At 35.5% G+C, this 22,778-nt stretch overlaps 1 protein-coding gene across 11 annotated transcripts in view; it reads left to right on the top strand.

Moving 5' to 3' along the window:
• The window catches only part of Vps13a (vacuolar protein sorting 13 homolog A), a 230,136-nt gene that overhangs the window by 163,479 nt on the left and 43,879 nt on the right, over nt 1-22,778 (top strand). For all 11 annotated transcript variants that reach the window (XR_013047707.1, XR_013047706.1, XR_013047704.1 and 8 more), the window contains exons 48-59: nt 822-1,217; nt 1,664-1,768; nt 1,881-2,027; nt 9,265-9,393; nt 11,179-11,312; nt 13,610-13,739; nt 16,188-16,420; nt 17,074-17,227; nt 18,151-18,297; nt 18,806-18,887; nt 20,203-20,272; nt 21,505-21,610. Coding sequence is in view for 6 of the 11 variants with exons in the window: in XM_006970140.4 (XP_006970202.1) it covers nt 822-1,217; nt 1,664-1,768; nt 1,881-2,027; nt 9,265-9,393; nt 11,179-11,312; nt 13,610-13,739; nt 16,188-16,420; nt 17,074-17,227; nt 18,151-18,297; nt 18,806-18,887; nt 20,203-20,272; nt 21,505-21,610 (1,833 nt within the window). In the remaining 5 variants the exon portion in view is untranslated. The remainder of the gene's footprint in view (nt 1-821; nt 1,218-1,663; nt 1,769-1,880; nt 2,028-9,264; nt 9,394-11,178; nt 11,313-13,609; nt 13,740-16,187; nt 16,421-17,073; nt 17,228-18,150; nt 18,298-18,805; nt 18,888-20,202; nt 20,273-21,504; nt 21,611-22,778) is intronic.

The raw sequence follows: 22,778 nt of genomic DNA, 5'->3' as shown, positions 1-22,778 counted from the left end.
CCATCATGACCTGAAAGTGTATCCTAGCTCTACCACTTACTAACTTATGGTTTTAGGTAGATTGAACATTGTTGTATTTTACTAAATGGAAATACTGATAACTTACATGGTTAAGTCAAAGGGAAAATCGTCGAGTATCTAAAGAATTTAGTACCATCCATCACAGGGCCGTGGTTGCCATTTATTAGCCACTTTAGCATAGCAGCACCACCAACACTACCATCGCTGTTTTATAGAATAGTCTGTTTCACGTACAAGTTTACCAATTGATATTATTTTAAATGTAAGAAATTCTGTTATAACAGTAGGAAAGAGCTGGAAAAAGATTCTAGAAAAGTCATAGAGATGATAACTAAGGGTAATGAAGGTGTGAGTGGGGAAAAATTAATGATTTTTTGAGATATAATAAACAACATGAACTGATAATGGATGAAGGGATTGTTTTTAAAAATGGCAGACAATGTGTGTTGCTTTTTTGAATTGTAACAGCTTTCTTGTATATTTTTGTTACTTTTAGTTTTCAAAACTACAATAACTAATAGATAAGTTAGGGCTTATCTTTATGGCATTACAGTTACAACTTGCTGTGAAGTTTCTCATGTCATTTCATCGTAACCTTTTGTAGCAGTTTATGTAGATCATTTTAATAAGGAAAATTACCCAAATGTAGATCAAGCACTAGGGCAGAGTTACAACTTGAAGAATACTCATGACTTGTTCTGACAGTTACTTCAAAAGAGTTTTGTGTAGTATGTGGAAAGAATAAGTGTATTTTTCAGAAGCATGTTTAAGTTTGTTTTTGTTTTTGCTTCTTATTCCAGGGCATTGAAAGCACAGTTTTTACTCTAAGTGAAGGACATTCATCACAGATTTATAATGTTCAAATGGACAATGCCAAGCTATACTTAAAATTGCTTGACTATCTTAATCATGATTGGAAAAGTGAATTTCAGATAAAAGCTAATCAACAGGACATCAATTTTATCAACTTTACCTGTCTCACAGAAATGGAAAAGACTGATTTGGATATTGCAGTCCATATGACTTACAATACTGGTCAGACAATTGTGGCATTTCATAGTCCATATTGGATGGTCAATAAAACTGAACGAATGTTACAATACAAAGCAGATGGAATCCACCGAAAACATCCACCTAATTATAAAAAGCCAGTTCTCTTTTCCTTTCAGCCAAATCACTTTTTTAACAACAATAAGGTATTTGTCATTTTTTTTCTAACTTTTGCTTTTTAGATAATACTCTATTTCAGTTTTTAGAGCTCTGAACAATAAAATATGAAATTTAGATAGAACTAACATATATATATATATATATATATATATATATATATATATATATATATAAATATGAGGTTTAAAAGGTTAGCATAGCTGGGCACAGTAGCATGCACCAGCATTTGGGAGGCAGGAGAATGTTGATTTTTGAGGCCTGCATATGTACATAGTAAGTTACATCCAACCTGAGCTACACAAGAAACCCTGTTTCAGAAACATCTAACCAAAACAGTACAGTAAGCATTTAGTGTTAAAGATTTGCTATATTATCAATATAAGGGTTTTGCCATGCAAGGCTTTAAGTTTGACCTTTCACACCATAAACAGATGGTATCTAAATTATAATTTATCTCAAATTCTTCTCCTAGGTTCAGCTTATGGTAACTGATAGTGAGCTCTCTGATCAGTTTTCAATTGATACTGTTGGTAGTCATGGAGCCATTAAATGCAAAGGCCTGAAAATGGAATACCAAGTGAGTTTCTTCTGTGCTAAAGAAACTTTGATTTAAAATATATCTGTTGGATACTTAAATTTTATCAGTGTACAATAGTGATAGTTTTCAAACAGTCTTAATTTTTTTTTAGGTTGGTGTCACTATAAACCTCAGCAGTTTTAACATTACCAGAATTGTGATATTTACTCCTTTTTATATGATTAAAAACAAAAGCAAATACCGTATATCAGTGGCAGAAGAAGGAAGTGATAAATGGTTCTCTCTTGACTTAGAGCAGGTATGCAAATGAATTTCCTAAAGTATTTTGTACTTCTGTGTTCAGTGTATATGATAGACTATATGAAAATACCACAGTGAAACCTGATTTGTAATGTGAATATATGCTAACTAAAATGTACTTTTAATTGTGTTTTATTTTGATGTTTCATTCTTTAAATTATCATACACTGTTTTAATTCCCTCGTACCCTAGTTTTGTTTCAATTCTATGAAACATTATTGACTGTTTCTCCTAGGCTTTATTTAATTATTAAAAACTGGACCCTTGCTCCCTTGGATTGTCTAGCTTAATCAGGATGGTAGACACTGCCAATTCTAACAAGTTTGGTTAAATAACTGCATTCGAAATTTGTAAACAATAGCACTAGAAGTATAGATATTATTAAAGAGCAGGAAATTATTTATTTTCCTCACAAAGCTGTTAGGAATGCCTTTATGCTAAGTTAAGTCAAACTTGCTTCTTGAAAGAAAGTAAGAGTCACTTAGAGTGAAATTGGGGTTTTATGTTAGGCAGCTAGACAGGTTTTCTAAATGATAGACTGAGGTTGATATATTATCTAGTTTTGAAAGATTATTATCCTAAAATATACTTAGAATCTAAATTCTAAGATTTTAAAAATATATTTACTATTCTATTCATATTTTTTTTTCTTATACATAAAATCCTTGGGCATATTCTTGAAGTTATTTTGAGGTAAATGAAATCAGTTTTTTGTCAAGTTGTGGTTTTTTTTTTTTTTGTTTTGGGGTTTTGTTTTTGTTTCTTGTTGTTTTTTTTTTCACTTACATACCAATCACAGTTCCCCCCCCCACCCATTCTCCCACCCCCCACCTCCCTCATCCCACCCCCCTATCCACTCCTCAGAGAGGATAAGGTCTCCTTGGGGAGTCAACGAAGTCTGGCATACTAAGTTGAGACAGGACCAAGCCCCCTCCCCCCATGTCAAGGCTGAACAAGGTTTCCCATCCTAGGGAATGTGTTCAAAAAAGCATTTCATGAACCCAGGATAAGTCCTGATCCTAATGCCAGGGGCTCCCCAAACAAATCTAGCTACAAATTGTCACCGACATTCAGAGGGCCTACCTAGTTCAGTCCCTTGCATGTTCCCCAGCTGACAGGCCAGAGTCCATGAGCTCCCACCAGCTTGGGTCAGTTGTCTCTGGTTTTCCCATCCTGATCTTGACCTCACTTGCTCCAAAAGAAGGACCTTAGGAGGGATACCCTTGGAGGGCCCCAGGAAGGGAAAATAGTTAGGATCTCCTGGGTAAACTGAGAGTGGGGGTAGAAGGGATGGGGTGGGGGATTGGAAAAGGAGGGACTGAGATGGAGGGAGAGGGAGAGCAATGAAAGAGATCTTGGTAGAGGGAACCATTAGGGGGTTAGGGAGAAACCTGGTGCTAGGGAAATCCCAAGGAATCCACAAGGATGACACCAGCTAAGACTCCTAACAATAACAGAGAGGGTGCCTGAACTTACCTTCCCCTGTAATTAGATTAGTGACTACCCTAATTGTCATCATAAAACCTACATCCCATAACTGATAAGCAGATTCAGTGATCCACAACAACTAGGGTTGAACTCCTAGACTTCAGTTGAAGAAAGGGTTTGGGGTTTTGTTGTTGTTGTTTTTTAATGTCTTATATCTTTCCCACCAATATCTTTGGTTTTCATTTTCTTGAAAATTGTGCTATGATTTTGTCATTTCTTTGGAAGTGACTGGTCTTTCTTCTCTTACTGCATTATAGATCTTTTTTTTTCTCTTATTAATTGATATAATATCTCTGTATATGAGTTACTGGTTATTTTTCTTGAGGTACTTATACATCTGTGGGTTACTGCTACTTCCTGTAAAACTTGAGACTAATGTCTCTTTAAAAATTAATTCTGCTTCATTCTAAGGTCTACTAGGTTAAGCTTTTATGTTGTCTAAAGTCTTTTCTTTTGTTGGCCCATAAAATAGACTTCTCAGCAATGTGGTTATCTAGGGAGTGAGCATGAGAGACAAAATATAAACAGATTCTAATGGAGTGAGTTTTTGACATGTTTGAGAGATAGTAAAAAAGGCCAATATTACTAGGGAAGGGAAAATTAGAAGACAAAGCCATAATGGGAATAAGGGGTAATTATGCAGATTTTTGTATCCTTCACAAATGTTTTACCTTAAAATAAAATGGGATCTGTTAAAAAAAAAAAAAAAAAAAAGGTTTGATCAGTGATTAAACATGATAGAATTTTCTGGCAGTATACTGTGAAAAGCCAGGATTAACAACAACAACAACAAAATCAATTAAAAAAATTTAGAGCAAGGAGTTGTGGTTGACCCCTTCAATCCCAGCATTTAGAAGGCAGAGGCAGGTTGTTGTGAGTAGAGTCCAGCCTGTTCTACAAAGTACATTCCAGGATAGCAAGGACTAAGTGGGGAGACCCTGTCTTGAAATGCAAAAACAAAACAAAAAAGATTTTGATCAGTGATTAAGCATAGTAGATTCTCAGTAAATATTTGTTGACTTAACATGATTTATTTTTTTTTTTTTTTTGGTTTTTTCGAGACAGTGTTTCTCTGTGTAGCTTTGCGCCTTTCCTGGGACTAACTTGGTAGCCCAGGCTGGCCTCGAACTCACAGAGATCCGCCTGGCTCTGCCTCCCAAGTGCTGGGATTAAAGGCGTGCGCCACCACCGCCCGGCACATGATTTATTTTTTTAAGTGTTCAACAAGTTCTCAGTAAGTCTGTTTGTATGTTTTTATAGTCAGATTTCTCTGCCCCTCCTGCCAGCTCCAAATCATGACGCAGAGACTTCTTACATTTTTTTAATTATGAAAGTTTGGCAGATAGCTTAGGCTTGTTCCTAACTAGTTCTTATAACTTAAATGAACCCATATCTTTTCTATGTTCTTTCATGTGGCCTAGTTACCTTTACTTTGTGAAGCCTATGCTGCTTGCTCTACATCCTTAAGCATCTTCTTGGCGTCTCTGCCTTCTTTTCCCCAGCATTCTCTCTGCCTCAAGTACCTAGCAATTGACTGTTTAGCTTTTTAATTAACCAATCCCAGTGACATGTCTTCATACAATGTAAAGTATTATTCCACAACATTTTCCCCTTTTTGACTAAAAAAGAAAGATTTTAACTCTAATACAGTATAACTATATACAATAAGAACAATTATCATGTAAGAATTACATTCATAGCCGGGCGGTGGTGGCACACACCTTTAATCCCAGCACTCGGGAGGCAGAGCCAGGCGGATCTCTGTGAGTTCGAGGTCAGCCTGGGCTACCAAGTGAGTTCCAGGAAAAGGCGCAAAGCTACACAGAGAAACCCTGTCTCGAAAAACCAAAAAAAAAAAAAAAAAAAAAATTACATTCATAATGTCTAGTCCATTAGTATTTGGCAAATTTAGAGAAAGCATTTCATTACCTAGCTTTTCTTGATGAGTCTCGAGTTTTATACCCAATTTACCTTCTATCATAACTAAGGAAAACTATACCTATAATTATCTAGTCTTGAACTCCATCAAAGACCAGAAGGATATATTACCTGAGTAAACGGGAAGTGTAGTGCAAGTCACTTCCAAACCATAGAAATGACTGAAATAGCTGGCTGGTTGGCCAGTCACCCAAGGTTCTTCTCTAATGTTGGGGCATCCAGTCTTGGGCCTATAGGCGTAGAATATCTGACAGATTCTTCTATGAAGCTGGAATTTTGAAAAATTATCCCATCTTGTTTTGGCAAAGTTTTTATAGTCACTTTCTTGTGTGTTCTGCATGTCCAGTTTGTACAGCATACTGTCAACAGTCGAGGCAACAACAGTTCTTTGTCCATTGGCTAACCTTGCCATAATGAAAGAAACTCCATATGGAGTTTCTTCAGTTCCCAATATCTTCTATGAAGTAAATTTGTGCTTTCAGGAACAAATGTGTCTCATTGTCATGAAAAGCCTTATGTTATTAAACCATCTTAAATGCCATATTCTGTAGGTCTCTGAGTGTTTGAAGACTACCTGTCTATCTAAAATATATACATATTTGACCTTGAAAACATACCTAACCTGACTACAAGTTTGATGGTAATAGGTGATTAACTATTAACCTTCATTTCTTTATTATCCTAATTAATTTGTAATAATAACTTTCAAGAACTAGAAATTTACATTACATTGTTAAATGAACTGAATAGGTACAATACCTTAAACAAGAGTAGAAACATATACAGTATAACAAGAATAACCTTAAATTTGTATCAATATACAAAAATCCATACCAACATATGTAGAAGTAACCGTCTTATTCAATAAGAAACACAGAACCAATGCAAAGATGAAAGCCCAAGAGGTCAGAGCTAAAAGCCTTACCCTTCATTCTGCAGCTATCCTTTTCAGCCAAGAAAGCTACTTCCTGTGTGTTTGTCTTTATATAGACTTTCTGTTCTGCCTTCTCATTGGTTGTAAACCCAACCACATGACCGCCTCGTCACTGCCTGTCTGTACAGACCTCCAGGTCTTCTATGGTTGGTATTGAGATTAAAGGCATGTGTCTCCATGCTGGCTGTATCCTTGAACACACAGAGATCCGCCTTAGCTCTGCCTCCCAAAACCTGGGATTAAAGGTGTGCACCACTACCACCCAGCTTCTGTGATGGCTTGCTATTAGCTCTGACCCCCAGGCAACTTTATTTATTAACATACAAATAAAATCACATTTCAGTACAAATAAAATATCATCATGAACATAAAGTATTTGAGACTAGTCGTTGTTAAGTAGACTTAAAAATCCACCCTTTTATCTTATCATTTCTATACTACCCACCCCTTCGGAAAGAGATCCTTGAATCTAACTCCTTTGTTTAGCTTTTTCTTAACGATAACCAATAACAACTTGTAACCAACCCCCCTAAATGATGATAAACATCCATAACCCACCAAATGACCAAAAATTACCCACCCCATTTTTTGGGAATGTGGATGTTATGTTCTTTAAACTGCTTCCTATTGTCTGGGGGCTACTGGCATCTTTGGCAGACCCTTAAAAAATTAGGATAATGGTCTAGTCCTGGCTAAAATAGTCTGTGAGACTAGATCATCTCAACCATCAGCCTTGAAACTGTTCCTGATGCAGAACTCTGAGGAAACTGCAACAGAGGCATTCTGAGAGGCTGGATCACCAAGGCCATCTGTTTTCATTGGTATCTGGTCCCCTTGCTCTGAAAACTCACAAATTTTCAAAGGTAATATACATATCTGTATTAATACAAGTGTAGACTGTGCATTGTGCACAAGTGAGCCAAAGATGACTTTTTTTGTTTTATGTTTGAGCAAGTAAAATATACATCACCTGTGTTGTATTATTTTTAGGTTTATTTCTTTATTTCTGTAGCCATGATTTTCAGGGGTCTCTCTCAATAAATCCTGCTCCTCTTTAACTTTGAATAAATCCACAGCCTTTCGTTTTCTGTGTAAATAAGCCTAACCTTTTCCCCAATGCAAAACTGACTTATATATTAAAGTTAAGGCATTCCTAAGGTATCTAGGCTGGGTTAATTCAGCAGACCCTTTCACAATCCCATGTCTCCCAACAGCTTATCACCATTCAAAAAATTTAAAGACAGCACAGTAACATACAGGGTCCAGACTCTCTATTTCCTATATCTACGTGGCTTTTTTGTTGTTGTTATTTTACTCTCTCTTTCTCTCTTTTTTTTTTTTTTGATTGTCTATACCTTTTTCTTTTTTTCTGTAAGCCTATACACATTGTTAAACACGCTGTAACCTGATTAGAGGTTTTTAACCATCTGAACCTTCTTTACTGCGTATCTGTAAACCTTTTCTATCTTCCTGAGGACAGAACTTAAACCACCACACAGCTTAACTCATGGCGAGCTGGTCTCTGGTTCCACCCCGTTTGTTTCCTTGAGGACCTAGTCTCATGACAGGAGCCATGTTTACCACCCCCATGTTTATAGCCCCCTCTGGGAAGGTTCTGTGTCCACACTGCTGTAGGCATTTCTACCAAGTCTCATGCCACACAGTAGTGCACTGCTTCTCATAAACCCCATCCCAGTGCTTTTAGCAGAGCCTCTTAAAGAGCTGCCCCTCTCTATGCCACTAAAACTGACCCTTCCCAAGAGACCACAGTCATCAGGAAGCTGTGTCTTTTTTTAAGCTTTCTTGGGCCTTATGTGGATATAGGTGGCCAGACATTGGGTACCATATGTAGGTGGATTTTTTCTGTCCCTCCCGTAAGCTCCCAAATCATGACACAGAGACATTATTAATTATGAAAGTTCGACTAATAGCTTAGGCTTATTTCTAACTAGTTCTTATAACTTGACTCATATCTTATTCTATGATCTTTTAAATGGCTCGACTACCTTTACTTTGTAAAGCCCATGGTGCTTTCTCTGCATCCCTATCATCTCTTTGGCGTCTTTGCCTTCTTCCCAGCATTTTCTCTGCCCTGAAAATCCTGCCTAGTTATTGGCCATTTAGCTTCTTATTAAACCACTCCCAGTGACATATCTTCACAAAGTATAAAGGATTATTCCACAACAATTTTTGGATATAGAATTCTAGATATATCTAGATGTTGCTAACTATAGTTTTCTTTTATTTTAATATACTTTAAGCATATCTTTTCTGTACTTTAATTTTTAACGTTTTCATCTTGTATATTTTATCACTCAAAGATACTGTTGCATCCTGATTATCACCTTTTGTAAACTACATCTGTAGACAGTTTTTCAATTTTAATTTTTTCTTTTTCAATTTCATCTAAGAAAAATTTTCTTTTGCTTGCTTAAAATTTTGCATTCTAATTTGACTTACAATAATTAAGATGTATGATCATGACCATTACGTCTTGTTAAGCTCTACTTTCCAACCAAAAAATTTAAAAGAAATATAGAATATTCTCCAGTCTCAAGAGATCCAATGCATTAATAGTTAGAAAAGACACTGTATTGTTATTTTATATGTTATGTTATTAAACATTAAAAATACAGTTTGAAACTAGGACTCTTACGGAACATCAGGCTTGGGGGTATTTAGAATGCACATCATTTTAAACATACTTGGTTTCTCATTGGGAAAAGCTTATATTACTATTGTTGCTACTTTGAGTCTTGAAGGTTCTTGGGTGGCAGCAGTGTGGGCAGAAAAGTTTAATTGCTGCTCTCTGAGGTTATTAAATGACATAGTATTTATGATGAGATCTGTTTAAATATGTGTAATTTATTTTTAGTGTATCCCCTTTTGGCCTGAGAATGCCTCCAATATTCTTCTTATTCGAGTTGAAAGGAGTGAAGGTCCTCCCAAAAGGATACATTTTAACAAGCAAGACAGTTGTATTTTATTGCGTCTGAATAATGAGGTGAGTGCTTTTCCTTGATGTTCATGATCATTATCTTGCATGTATCATCAGAAAAACGTGTGTGTGTGTGTGTGTGTGTGTGTGTGTGTGTGTGTGTTGGTATTCTAATTGTACTGAAATGTGATTTTGATTGTATGTTAATAAAGTTGCCCAGCTAGCTCAGTCGGTAGAACATGAGACTCTTAATCTCAGGGTCGTAGGTTCGAGCCCCACGTTGGGCGCCAGATGTAGATGTAACCAACCGTCTTATTAAATAAGAAACACAGAACCAATGTAAAAGAGGTTAAGAGCACTGACTGCTCTTCCAGAGGTCTTGAGTTCAATTCCCAGCAACATATATATATATATTTGCGTATATATTTGCATATATATGCAAATCACATCACAAAATGACTTGTAGAATATTATTTTAACTACGCAAAAATGTATTTACATTTGTTTATGCTGCAGACTATTACTTTTAGCTGTTTAAAAGCGTGTTACCTTTGTTCATGCTGCATTTGCTTAATGATGCAAGGATGTGTGTTTAATTATGTAAAGATGTGCTGCATCTGTTTGTCTCTGCCTGCCTAAGCACCTGTTGGGTTAAGAGCTGAAGGGCCAGTAGGTAGGCAGAGAAAGGATGGGTGTGTCTGGCAGGCAGAGAGAGTAAATAGGAGAAACCTGGGCTGAAGAGAGAGAAGAGCAAGAAAGACTAACAAGAAGAGCAGGAGGAGAAATAGCTCAGGGGTTAAGAGCACTTAGTGCTAGACCAGAGGTCCTGAGTTCAGTTCCCAGTCAGAATGGCGAGGAGAGAGGAGGGGAGGGGAGGATATATATCACATATACATATATGTGTGTGTGTGTGCTACACTTTGCTTTTTGTAACAAATAATTTCCTGATGATTTTCCTTTTTTACTAAAAATTAACCACCATTTCTATTTATAAAAGAAAAGGTGAAACAAATATAAAATAATTTGTCATATAGAAAGTTTGTGAGCATGTCTAGAAAATAAACACTGGAATATACTTGAAATTTCATGTGCATGCAATAGAGTTTCATTGTTTGCCAGAAATAACAAAAGTATGGATTGTCTTCTAATTCTTCACAGAATCCTAAACTATTCTAAGATGTTTTACCATAGTGAACATACATAGAGATGTTGTGGAATATTATTTTAACTAGGCAAAGATGTATTACATTTGTTTATGCTGTGTAATATTACTTTAACTGTGTAAAGGTGTGTTACTTTTGTTTATGCTGCATTTGTTTAATTACGGAAAGATATGTTGCTATTTAACCTTGCCTACCTAAGGTAGCCAGTTGCTCTAAAAAAGAGGTGAACGGCCAATAGCTAGGCAGGAAAAGGATAGGTGTGGTTGGTTGGCAGAGAGAATAATTAATAGGAGAAATCTAGGTTTGAGAGAGAAGAAAGGGGAGAATGAGGGAGAAAGAAAGGAAGATGCCCAGGGCTAGCCAGGCAGTCACCAGCCAGCAGACACAGAGTATGACATACAGAAAGAAAGGTAAAAGGTCCTGAGGCAAAATGTAGATGAAGAGAAACAGATTAAGTTAAAGAAAGAAAGTTAGCCAGAATTGAGCATAAGCTAAGGCCAAGCATTCATAAATAATAATCTAAGTCTCCATGTCATGATTTGGGAGCTGGTTGGTGGCCCAAGAAAGAAAAAGCCTGCTGCATTTGGAACCTAATGTGGCATAAGCTATCATATGAATAGTTTTATTATTAAATGTTATCAGTTAATATTCTTAACAAGATGATCACATTAAATTTTTTTCTTTTAAGCTTGGAGGAATTATTGCAGAAGTTAATTTGGCTGAGCACTCTACAGTAATTACGTTTTCAGATTACCATGATGGTGCAGCTACATTCCTACTAATAAATCATACCAAGAATGACCTTGTTCAGTACAAGCAAAGGTAAGGTGATTGTCACAATGCAGTAATTTATGACTAGCCGGTTTAGGTTGATGTGCCCTGGGCTTGAAGAGACCACCAGAGACACGAGCTCACGGAAATGCAAAAGCAAGGTTTATTGAAGCATTTTGAGGGCAGGGACATGGTCAAGCCATCCAACACAGTAGAGGCTGGAGGAGGTGCCTGCCCCTTTGCAAGCTCAGTTTTTAAAGGCAAAAACCACAAGATTACATCATTTAGGGGTGCTAATACAGGTGTATATTCCTCTACTTTGTGACTCCAGGCTGCCTCAAATTTGCTTTTTCTTGGTTTTTTATTTATTTTCATTTGTTAGTTTTAGTGCATTATGCATACTTCCTTCCCTGACATACAGTTCTAATTGTTGATTTAATAAAACAGTGTTTCTAGACTACCTTTCTAAGCACTTTTCTCAGTGGTGTGCCTCTTACACTACAAAACTAAAGTCTTTATTTCCTGAACATTCTGGGTTCTCTTCTCTGGATGTTTCCCTGTATGATGGGCCTGACTGCTGAAGAAGCTCTTTGTGATCCTATAAATGCTGTACATAGTTTTTTATTACACCTTTGCATGCAAGGTTCATTTCTCTATGTTTAAGATGCATACAAATACATAGCTAACATTCTTAGTTTTCCTTTTTTTGAATTCTCATTGCTATCAAAGATAAAACTTGATTAAATTTTTTATGAGAAGTATTTTACAGTTAAACTGATGTTTTTCATTTAAAGAGGAATTTATCTGCTAATGAACATGTTTACTTCATTTTTTTTCCTCTGATGCATGAGGAACACCTATGGGGATGGGGGGGGTTCCCTCTTGGTGTCTTGAGTTCCTTTTTAAAAAGTGGTAAGATTGTTTTATGTATATTTAGGATTTTGTTAAGTAAGTCTATCATGTCCTGTATATAGCATAACTGTTTGTTTTAATTCTACAGTAGGCAAACAATCAAAAGAGATATATGATCTCTCTAATCCCAGCACTTCCATATTTTGATGCATTCCTTTCCATGCTCCTTTTCTCTTTCACCTACCTATCAGTTTAACTTTTAGCACTGTGGCAAGTATAAATTGTTTCAAAACATAATTTTCGATGAACATGTGTTTAGAATTTTGTTCATTTCCATCTTTATAATGTTCTCATTTAGTGTTTTTCTCCCAGTGTTTAGACACAGAGTTTTATTATGTGGCCCAGGTTAGCCTTAAACGCAAAAATATCTTGCCTCTGCCTCCTAACTATTGGGATTACATAGTTGTGCCATTAGGTTTGGTTGTTTATCTTTTAATAAGAATCTTTAACCCATTTTAATAATTGTAACTGAATTTTATCTCTTGCCTTGTTTGTTTTTGCTTTGTGCATGTGTTTGTGCCTTCAATTGCTCTCCATTTTATTTGTTGAGGTGAGTCTCTGGCTGAGCTAGGAGCTTGTAGATTCTGGCTAATCTTGCTAGCTAGCTTGCCGAAGGGATCCCTTGTCTCTGCGTCCTGAGTTTGGGCTCTCGGAAACTCTCTAGGGATCCAGACTCTGTTCTTCACACTAATGCTGCAAGCACTTAATCCATGGATCCATATCCCCTGTCCTTTGCCATAATATTGTAACATATATATTATCTAATAATTTGGAAAATAACTTGTCCTATTTGTGGATATGTGAAACTAGCCTCATTTCTAATTAATTTTCACTTTTCGTTGTTACTGTTGTTTGATTAGTTTTGAGTCTGGATATTAAACTCAGGATCTGTACTACTTTTGAACTTGACTTTTTGTCTTTCTGTGTATGTGGGTGTGCATATTATATGTGTGCAGTTGCTCTCAAAGACCAGAAAGGGTGTCTGGCCCTCTGGAACTAGAGTTGCAGGTTGTTGTAAGTCTCCTGAGGTGAGTGCTGGGAACTGAGCCTGGATCCTGTAGAAGAGCTACACATACTTTTAACATGTGAGCCACCTCTCCAGCTTCTATGTAGTACTTTTAGAATATATTTCTATAATTTAAAGTAAAACAAAATACTAATTTTAGATTCTTGAAGGTCTTTATTTTCTCAGAAAAATGTTTGAAATATTCTTGTTTTCTTAGAGAATACATTTTTCATTGGAAGAGATAATAACATTCTGAAAGATCATATAGACTTGCTCTTTTCATTGTGTAAGGGGGAAAAAACCTTTTCTAGTCTTAATTAGAATTTTTATAAATTTCAAGTAATGGGATAAGAATGAAATGGTATTTAGGATTTTTATGTATTTATCAATTGTATTTAATCTATTACATATTTTTATTACTTAATGTCAGTTCTCTCAGTGAAATAGAAGATTCCCTTCCACCTGGAAAAGCGGTTTATTATACATGGGCTGATCCAGTGGGCTCTAGAAAGCTGAAATGGAGTTGTGGGCAAAGCCATGGTGAAGTAACACATAAGGATGTAAGTACTAAGTCGGTCATTATGGGGTTCTCAGCTGCCTTTTTGTTTTTTGGTGCAGATATTCTTTTACCCCTAGTTGATTTTAAGGACTGTTTTTGGCTATTCTGTAAAAGCTAGCAAAGATTTTAAAAAAACAGTATTGAAATTGTTTTTAACTTTTGCCACTTTTATTTAGTTTTGCCTTTTTCAAATTCCAACCAGAAGCTAAGTAGAAATGGAAGCCAGTAGCCAACCTGTTGTTTCTCTAAAGGAGTAAGCCCATAGCAAGAATTGGCATTTGGAAGAAACAGCAGAGTGTAATCATTCCTTGTGGTCATTGTACAGAATTAGTCCTGTCACACTTGATCTTTTCCAAAAATACCAAGAACTACAAGTCCGATTTTGTTTACATCATCATTTGTTTTTACTGTTAATAAAAGTTGGTGTACTTGAAGAAGTCTTGCAGCATTCACCTCTTAAGTATCTTGCCCCATACTGATAGTTACCTTAACTGGATTTCAACTCTATAAGGTGCCTAAACTAAAAGAATTCATTTCTCAGTGGAAGCTGTAAAAACAAATGATGATCATTTCAGGGACCGAAATCACCAGTTTCATAGCTCTTAACCAACCACTAGCCATTTTCCAGCCCTCTATAAGCATTTTTGTTTTGCATACTTTTCTTCAATAAAAAGTATTTTACCAAATAAGAAATTCTGTGTTCAGTTTGTCTTTTCATACTACTTGTACTGTTTTAGATTTTCGTTTATGTGTTGGTGTGTTGCCTGCATACTACGTATGTAGACCATATGCATATGAGTTCCCATGGACATCAGAAGTGGGTGGCAGATCTTCTGAAACTGAATGCATATGATAGTTGTGAGCTGCCTGATGTGTATGTTGGGAAATAGCTGGATTTTTTTCCCCATTGTCTATTATAGCAGTGTGGGCTTTAGTTGATTTTGTTTTAAAGCAGATTTCATATAATTAGCCTAACTTTGATTTTTTTTAAATTCTTGATTAGCAGGTTTTGGGGATTTTTTTGTTTGTTTGTTTGTTTGTTTGATTGATTTGGTTTGGTTTTTTGAGATAGGGACTTCTTAAATAACCCTGGATGTTCTGAAATGTGCTATATAGACTAGGCTGACCTCAAACTACATATATCTACCTGCTTCTGCCTCCCAAATACTGGGATTAATGGCCTATATGATCTCTTTATTATTACATTGCAGAGTTAAATAATACTAATACTTTGACGTTTATAAAAATAAGTTTGAAATTTGGCACATTAGAGATTCAAATTATTTGGAAATACCTGTTTTCTTAATTCTCTGTACTTCTAGTACTATGTATTTTGAGACGTTTTTGTAGCTTATGCTATGGTACCTAGGTAGTACTTTTGTGGTAACTTCAGTTTTTAATTTCTGTGTATTGTAACATAAATGTGAATTAAGTATTAAACTTTTCTATTAATCAGAATACTTATTAACTAGAATTTATGGTTAACTTAATTTATTGCATTAGTTTTATCATTGAATCTAAAGATCAGATATCAATACAATGTTATTCATTTATTTTTACCTTTTAATCTATGTGTTATATGTGTAGGTGTGTGTGTGCGCGCGCGTGTGTGCGCGCAAACACATAGAAGTACAAGTGTACCACAGGTCACCTTGTGGAGGTCAGAGGACAACTTATGTGAATCAGTTCTCTCCTTCTACCATATAGGTCCTGGAGATTGATTTGGGTCATCAGGCCTGGCTACAAGTGTTTTTATGTTGAGCCATTTCACTGGCTCCCAACACAGTATTTATAAAGGAGATTCCTAAGTAGCCCTGTAGGAAAAAAAAAAATCAATGTTTTATTTTTTTTGTTGTTACATATGTTTGTCTTAATATTTTAAAACAAGGGCTCCCACTGTAGCACAGGTTAGCTCAGCCTTTGGCAATCCTTTTGCCTCAAACTCATAAGCCCTGTGATTGTAGATGCATTCAATGCTTTATAAGGCTTACAACTGAGATAGCTGTGTAAGGAAATGTGAATTTGAGGCTTAAACAACCTTTAATATGTACTATAACCATAGAGTTAAAATGAAGTAGAAAAAATATTTTGTGTTGTTAGTTTAGTTTATAAGACTTTAAATTAGATTTTATTATGATCTGATTGTACTTAGGCAACTGATTTTACTTCATGATTAATGATATTATAATGTAGCAGCTGATATCTGGTTATTTTAGTGAGGAAATCTTCCAGGTATTTACAAGTATTCATTCTGTGGATTGTCATGAATTGTCTAAAATAGCTCCTATGAGTGATAACTTTCTCCAAATGATATGCAAGTGTTCATTTAGTTTGCTCCCCGTGCTTTAGAAAGTAAGGCTGTTCATATTCTCATCATATAAATGTCAAGTATAGACTTAATGTTTGTTGGGTACAAACTGATTCCCTTTTTTGGTTTCTTTTCTTTTAGGATATGATGACACCTATAAGTGTGGGGACGAAAGTCATTTATTTAGTGTCATTCTTTGAAGGCTTGCAGCGTATTATTTTATTCACTGAAGATCCAAAAGTGTTTAAAGTAACATATGAAAGTGAAAAGGCAGAGTTAGCAGAGCAAGAAATTGTATTGGCTTTACAAGATGTTGGAATTTCACTTGTCAATAATTACACCAAGCAAGAAGTAGCCTATATAGGCATTACAAGGTTAGATGCATTAATATTAGAAATAATATTTGAAGAATAAAACTCGGAGTCTGTTTCTAAAAGACTTTACCTGATTTGGCCTCTCATTGGCCTTTGTTGTCTCTACTCCTAGTGTGTTCCTACCATGCTAGTATTTTTTATTTTCTGTTCTTCGTGCACCACAACTGTCTACTGCTCTAAGGTCTTTGTTAAAGCTGTTCACATATCTGAAATATTTTTACCCTCTTTGCCTCCCTAAAGGTTGCAAAAATTTCACCTTGTCGATGAGGCCCAACAGACCATTCCATTTTAATACAGTGGTTCCTACCATTTCTGGGAGCTAATCTGTCTTAGACTATCTACATCTTCTTATTTCAAAAGCATTTTCCCTCCTACATAATCAAATTGATTTATTCATGTTTACTATTATCTATAACTCCGTAGTGAAAATGAAGAATGACAGGGATGCTCAGTGGTATTTTCCTCCTACTTAGAACACTGCCTGAATAAAAACTCAATAAGTATTAGTTGAGTAAATTTATGTTTTTAAATTGAAAATGTGCTTACTTACAACTGAGGCTATTGGAAAACTAGGGTGGAGGTTCTGTAATTAATGTGATACACTGGTTTATTTGTTATAAATTAATACTGTGATTTCTGCTTTCATATGTAAGTTCTGATGTGGTTTGGGAGACAAAACCAAAGAAAAAGGCAAGGTGGAGACCAATGAGTGTAAAACACAATGAGAAGCTGGAGAAGGAATTGAAGGAATACTTGGAGTCTTCACCATTGGAAGACAAGGTTATTGAGCTGGACAGTAACATTCCGGTAAATTTAAAAAGTACTGATGTGAACTTTTAATTTTACATTCTAGTTTGAATTATTTCTGAATTTTAAGGAGAAACTGACTTCTTACAAAATATATTGAATGTGGTTAGCACTAATATACATTCTTCTGAGCTGCTTTTATATTAAGAGGTTGAACATTCTCAAGATACCAGTTACTAATTATTCTTTAAAGTAACAAGAAGCAAGATCTTTTTTAAGATTTGCATTATTTTATTAAAGTCAGTTTGAGTAATTAAATATAAAAAGTGATGAAGCGAACCCATAATATTTATGTGAATATTTCTATTAATTTTATGGATATGAACATAAAGATTTGAATCTTAAATCTGTTCTTGAAAGTTTTTTTGTTGTTCTTTTGGTTTGCTATGGTTTGGTTACTTTTGCCCTGGCTGACCTAGAACTCACCATGTAGACTAAGCTGTCCTTGAGGATAGCAGTCCTCTGCATATGCCTCCAGAGTACTGAGATTACAGACATGCACTAGCATGTTCAGCTTTAATTTATTTTTTGAGTTAGCAAAGTAATGGGTTTCATAAATATATACCATTATGCTTTGCTCCTACTCATTTCCCTGACCCCAGCACCCTCTTCTGTAGACTTTTTATTTTTTTTATTTTTTTTTTTTTTTGGTTTTTTTTTTTTTTTTGGTTTTTCGAGACAGGGTTTCTCTGTGTAGCTTTGCGCCTTTCCTGGAACTCACTTGGTAGCCCAGGCTGGCCTCGAACTCACAAAGATCCGCCTGCCTCTGCCTCCCGAGTGCTGGGATTAAAGGCGTGCGCCACCACCGCCCGGCAACTTTTTAAATTACTATATCCTAAAGTTATTTTCATATAAATTTATAATCTTAATCAATGGTCGAAAAAGAAGTATCTCATTGTGGGGGGTAATATTTTTTTTTTCAGGTTCGCTTAACACCTAGTGGCAATGATATGAAAATTCTGCAACCACATGAGATACCTTTACGGAGAAATTACCTCCCAGCACTAAAAGTAGAGTATAACACATCTGCACACCAGTCATCATTCAGAATTCAGATTTATAGAATACAGGTAAGTCTGGAAATGAAGGCAAAACAGTAAAAGCCCAGATATGTTCCCCTGGTCTGTTTTATTTGTATAAAGCCAAAGAAGAAGGCAAGATGGAAGCCAATGAGTAGAAAGCACACTGAGAAACTGGAAAAGAAACCAGGATTGCACATGTCTATAATCCCAGCACTTGATAAACTGAGGCAGGAGTTTCACCATGAATTCAAGGCCAGCCTGGATTTTGGAATGAGACTCTGTGTCTAAGAAGGAAAAGGGGCATGGAGTATGGAGGGATAGTTTGAGAAAAAGAGAGAAAGAAAGATAAGAGAGAAGAAAGAACGTACAGAAAAGATAAAAAGTATGTAAAGAAAGGAGGGACGGAAGTTGGAGACGAGAAAGGAAGATACTGAATCTTCACCTTGTATCAGCTATGTGTTGACTAGTCTGAATCTCTCTAGTTCTGAAATTCTATTATTCTGGTCAGGTTGTATATGTGACATTCTGTATACTGATTCATGTTTCATTTTCTTAGATCCAAAACCAGATTCATGGTGCTATTTTTCCTTTCGTGTTTTACCCTGTTAAACCTCCAAAGTCTGTCACCATGGACTCAGGTTTGTGTTTTTTAGATTTTATTATAAATAGTTGTGTGGCTAGTTGAGGTGTTTTGTTTTGTTTTGTTTCTCTTTTGGTTTGTTTTGCTTTTGGCTATAAAGGGAGCATACTCAAGTTTAGTTTTTCTAGATTATTAGATAGTAAAACTGCTTACTGAAGGACTAAGAGTTATTCAACAGAACATCATGTGAATGCTGAGGGAAAGGTTACTTAGAAATATATGTATTGGGCCGGGCGGTGGTGGCGCACGCCTTTAATCCCAGCACTCGGGAGGCAGAGCCAGGCGGATCGCTGTGAGTTCGAGGCCAGCCTGGGCTACCAAGTGAGCTCCAGGAAAGGCGCAAAACTACACAGAGAAACCCTGTCTCGAAAAGCCAAAAAAAAAAAAAAAAGAAATATATGTATTGGAGTTTGAAGTTTGGAGTTGAAATATGAAGTTTAAACCATATTGCTGATAAGTAAACTAATTAATAACCTATAATTTAAAAATATTAGGAACTGAATAAACAATGAGAAAATTTAGATTTAATTTCTTTAAGATTTTCTTTATGTGTATGCCTGAGAGTGTATATATACACTGTGTGCACACCTGGTGCCTAAAGAGACCAGAAGAGGGCATCAGATGCCCTGGAACTAGAATTATGGGTCATATGCTGCCCAGTGTGGGTGCATGGAAGAGCAGCAAATGCTTTTAACCCCTTAGACATCTCTCCAACCCCTAGATTTAGCATTTTTTCTGAATAGTTCTGTGTTCTCCAGATGAAAATAACTGACACTCCTTCTTCAACCTTTCTCTCTCTTCTTGGGTGTTTTTTCTTCTGTCTTCCTTGTTTCTTCCTCTTTACAATACTTTCTCTTTGTTCCTTACTACCTTTACACTCCACCTCTCTTTGCCTCCCTTTTCTTGTTCTCACCACAGACTCCATATCATGAACTTCATACTTTCTAGTGGCTCTTCTTCATAATTTCTTGCAAATCTTTTAACCACTTTACATGCATATGATAATCCCTTAGAAGCATGAACCATGAAAGTCTCTAGAATATGTTTTCACAATTTGCTGATGATTCTAATCCATACTTCTAATTTAAAAGTCATTAATTTTTGTAAGTAGTTATCCTTAAAGTGATTGTAGATAGCTAAAGGTAGTTCTAGGATCTGAAATGAAGACTAAATGACCTTGTGGATGTCATTAATTGATGCTGCTGATTTACCACATAATTGATTTTCTATTTACATATATATTAAATTGAAAGAAAATGCCCATCCTTTGGCTTAAAATGTGATGAGCATAATCATATTTTTAACCTTCACAGCACCAAAGCCCTTTACAGATGTTAGTATTGTCATGAGATCTGCAGGACATTCCCAAATATCACGCATTAAGTAAGTGCTTCATACATTTCTTTTGTGTTTATTTAATTTTTTGTCTGACCATTTGAATATTTTTATTCTTGTTAAAACTAAATTTCAGGTGAGTCAAATATTTAAGTGTGAGATAACAAATTTTAAAGGTAAAATAAAATCTGTTGAGTAGTTGATGATCTTAGCAAGTGAGAAGATTCTAGTTATACTGTATCTGGAGGCTAACAATAGCTGAAACTGGATCTTGGGTACTTTATTATTTTACTTTTATATGCATTTTTTCTGTTTTTACTTATAATGAACATAGATTGTTTTAGAAACAGCAACAAAAGTAAGATTTCCATCTTTACTCACAACTCACTCATTCTGTGAAGCAGATTATGGACCATAGCATCCATCTAAGTGATACTCCCCTCTTTTCTTCCTACTTATCACTGGGATAAACTGTACTTATTCCATTGCTTTAAAAAAATGCAGTATTATGGAGCTGGTGAGATGTCTTATTGGATAAAGACATTAGCACAAGCCTCGTAAAGCTTGAGTTTGATCCCTAGAATCTTCATAATGGTGAGAGGAGAGAACTGCCTACACATACCCACACACATGCACACTGAGAAGAGATAAAATGTAAAAATAAATAATATATATATAGTTACTAAGTCTGTATGGCTAAACATGCTTTTATTTTTAGTTTCCAATTTTCTTGAAAAGTTTTGCCTTTATTTTTACTTTATGAGTGTCTTGTCCGTATACATGTCAGGTGCCTGCTGAGGCAGTAGAGGGCATGGGATTCCATGGGACTAGAGTTACAGACAAATATAATCCCTCAAGTGGGTGTTGGGAATCAAACCTGAATCCTCTGGAACAGCAGCTAGTGAGTTCTCTTAATCACTGAGCCATCTGTCTAGCTAGCTGAATTGATGTCTAATTTTCTCAAAATATTTAAAAGTATAAAAGATTTTAGAACTTGCTTTTTTAAGTAAAATTTTTATTTAAATATAATGATTTGCCACATATCGTTTTTGTTTGTTCATTATTGTTGCTATGTAATGATCTGTTCCATAACTTTTTGTCATAAGTGAATTTCTTTCCTGTGACCATTTTCATATTTTGAGTTTTTTGCTGTTACAATATAGCATGGCTCATTGCATTCATTCCTTTATTCCCAAGTTTCAAAATTCCAGTTTATTTCATCTAATTTCCTTAATGTATTTACTTGAAAATCTTTTCATGTTTTCCACATTTTAATATAGGTATTTCAAAGTGTTGATTCAAGAAATGGATCTCAGATTGGATCTTGGATTTGTATATGCCATAGCAGATCTTGTCACTAAAGCTGAGGTGACTGAGACAACAGAGGTAAGACTTAGAGTGACAGCGTTTGGCAGGATAGGATATGAAAGAGAAAATCTAAGAAAATAATACCAGACTTTGTAGATAAAGTTGTAGTCATTACCTGGTCAAATTCAAGAGTCTCTCATGCCATCTTCACTGTTTTAATTCTGTATAAATGTCAGTGTGCTTTCTGCCTATAACATTTATATACACAAAATCATACTCTGTGGCATTGGTTAAGGACTTACTTCATAATTACTTCTTTATGAGACTTTCATACATGTATCCAATGAAATACCATATTCATCCCCATTTCTCTTCCAGCTCCCTTAAATCCCTATCATTTGGCGTGTTTTTAAGGCTTCTCTGTGTTGTAACATGTACCAGCACTTTATTCCTCTTTATGACCAAGTAATAATTCATTGCATGGGTTTGTTATGCTGTACCTATTTATTTGTCACTTACTTGAAATCCGGATTGCTTTTACATTTTGACTAGAATGATGATATTCATTGTGTACATATTTCTGTAAGCTTGCACTTTTTCATTTCTCTTATATATACATACCTAGGAGTAGAATTGCTAAGTTACATGATAATTATGTTTAATCAAACTTAGTCTTAAAAAATTCACTCTCTAATAATTTCATAGATTCAACCATTTTAAAATTTTAGTTTCTAAAGTGACTCCACCATTTTTCATTCTTATCATTTTTCATTCTAGCATGTGTGAGAATTTCTCAATATTCCCTATAACAATTACTGTTTTGTGGTTTTTGTTCTGACTATCCTAGTGGGTATAAACTGGCTTCTCACTGAGGCTTGTGTGACTGATAATGATGCTATTTTTTAAACATTTATTTGCTTCTGGGGAGGTAGAAGTGTGCCATAGCATGCATGTGGAGGTCAGTTGACAGCACACAGAAGTTGGTCCTCTCTTTCCTCCATGTGAGTGCCAAGATCAGGCTTGCCAACCTGGCCCCCTGCTGAGAATCTTTTGGTGTGCTAATGATGTGCATATCTTCAGTGGAGAGTTGTCTGCTCAGGCTCTCCAGCTTGTGTAATGGGTTGTTGAATTTCCAAAGTTCTTTGTGCATTCTACTCAGTCTTTGATAAACCTTATGTTTTTTAATTGTTTTCTACAGTTTTGGTGGTTTTTTGAAGCACAGAAGTTTTTTGTTGTTATTGAAGTA

This window comes from Peromyscus maniculatus, chromosome 1 (assembly GCF_049852395.1).
Source record: "Peromyscus maniculatus bairdii isolate BWxNUB_F1_BW_parent chromosome 1, HU_Pman_BW_mat_3.1, whole genome shotgun sequence".
NCBI lineage: Eukaryota > Metazoa > Chordata > Mammalia > Rodentia > Cricetidae > Peromyscus > Peromyscus maniculatus.
The sequence above is the reverse complement of the archived record's forward strand: the minus strand, read 5'-3'. Positions and strand labels throughout refer to the sequence as shown.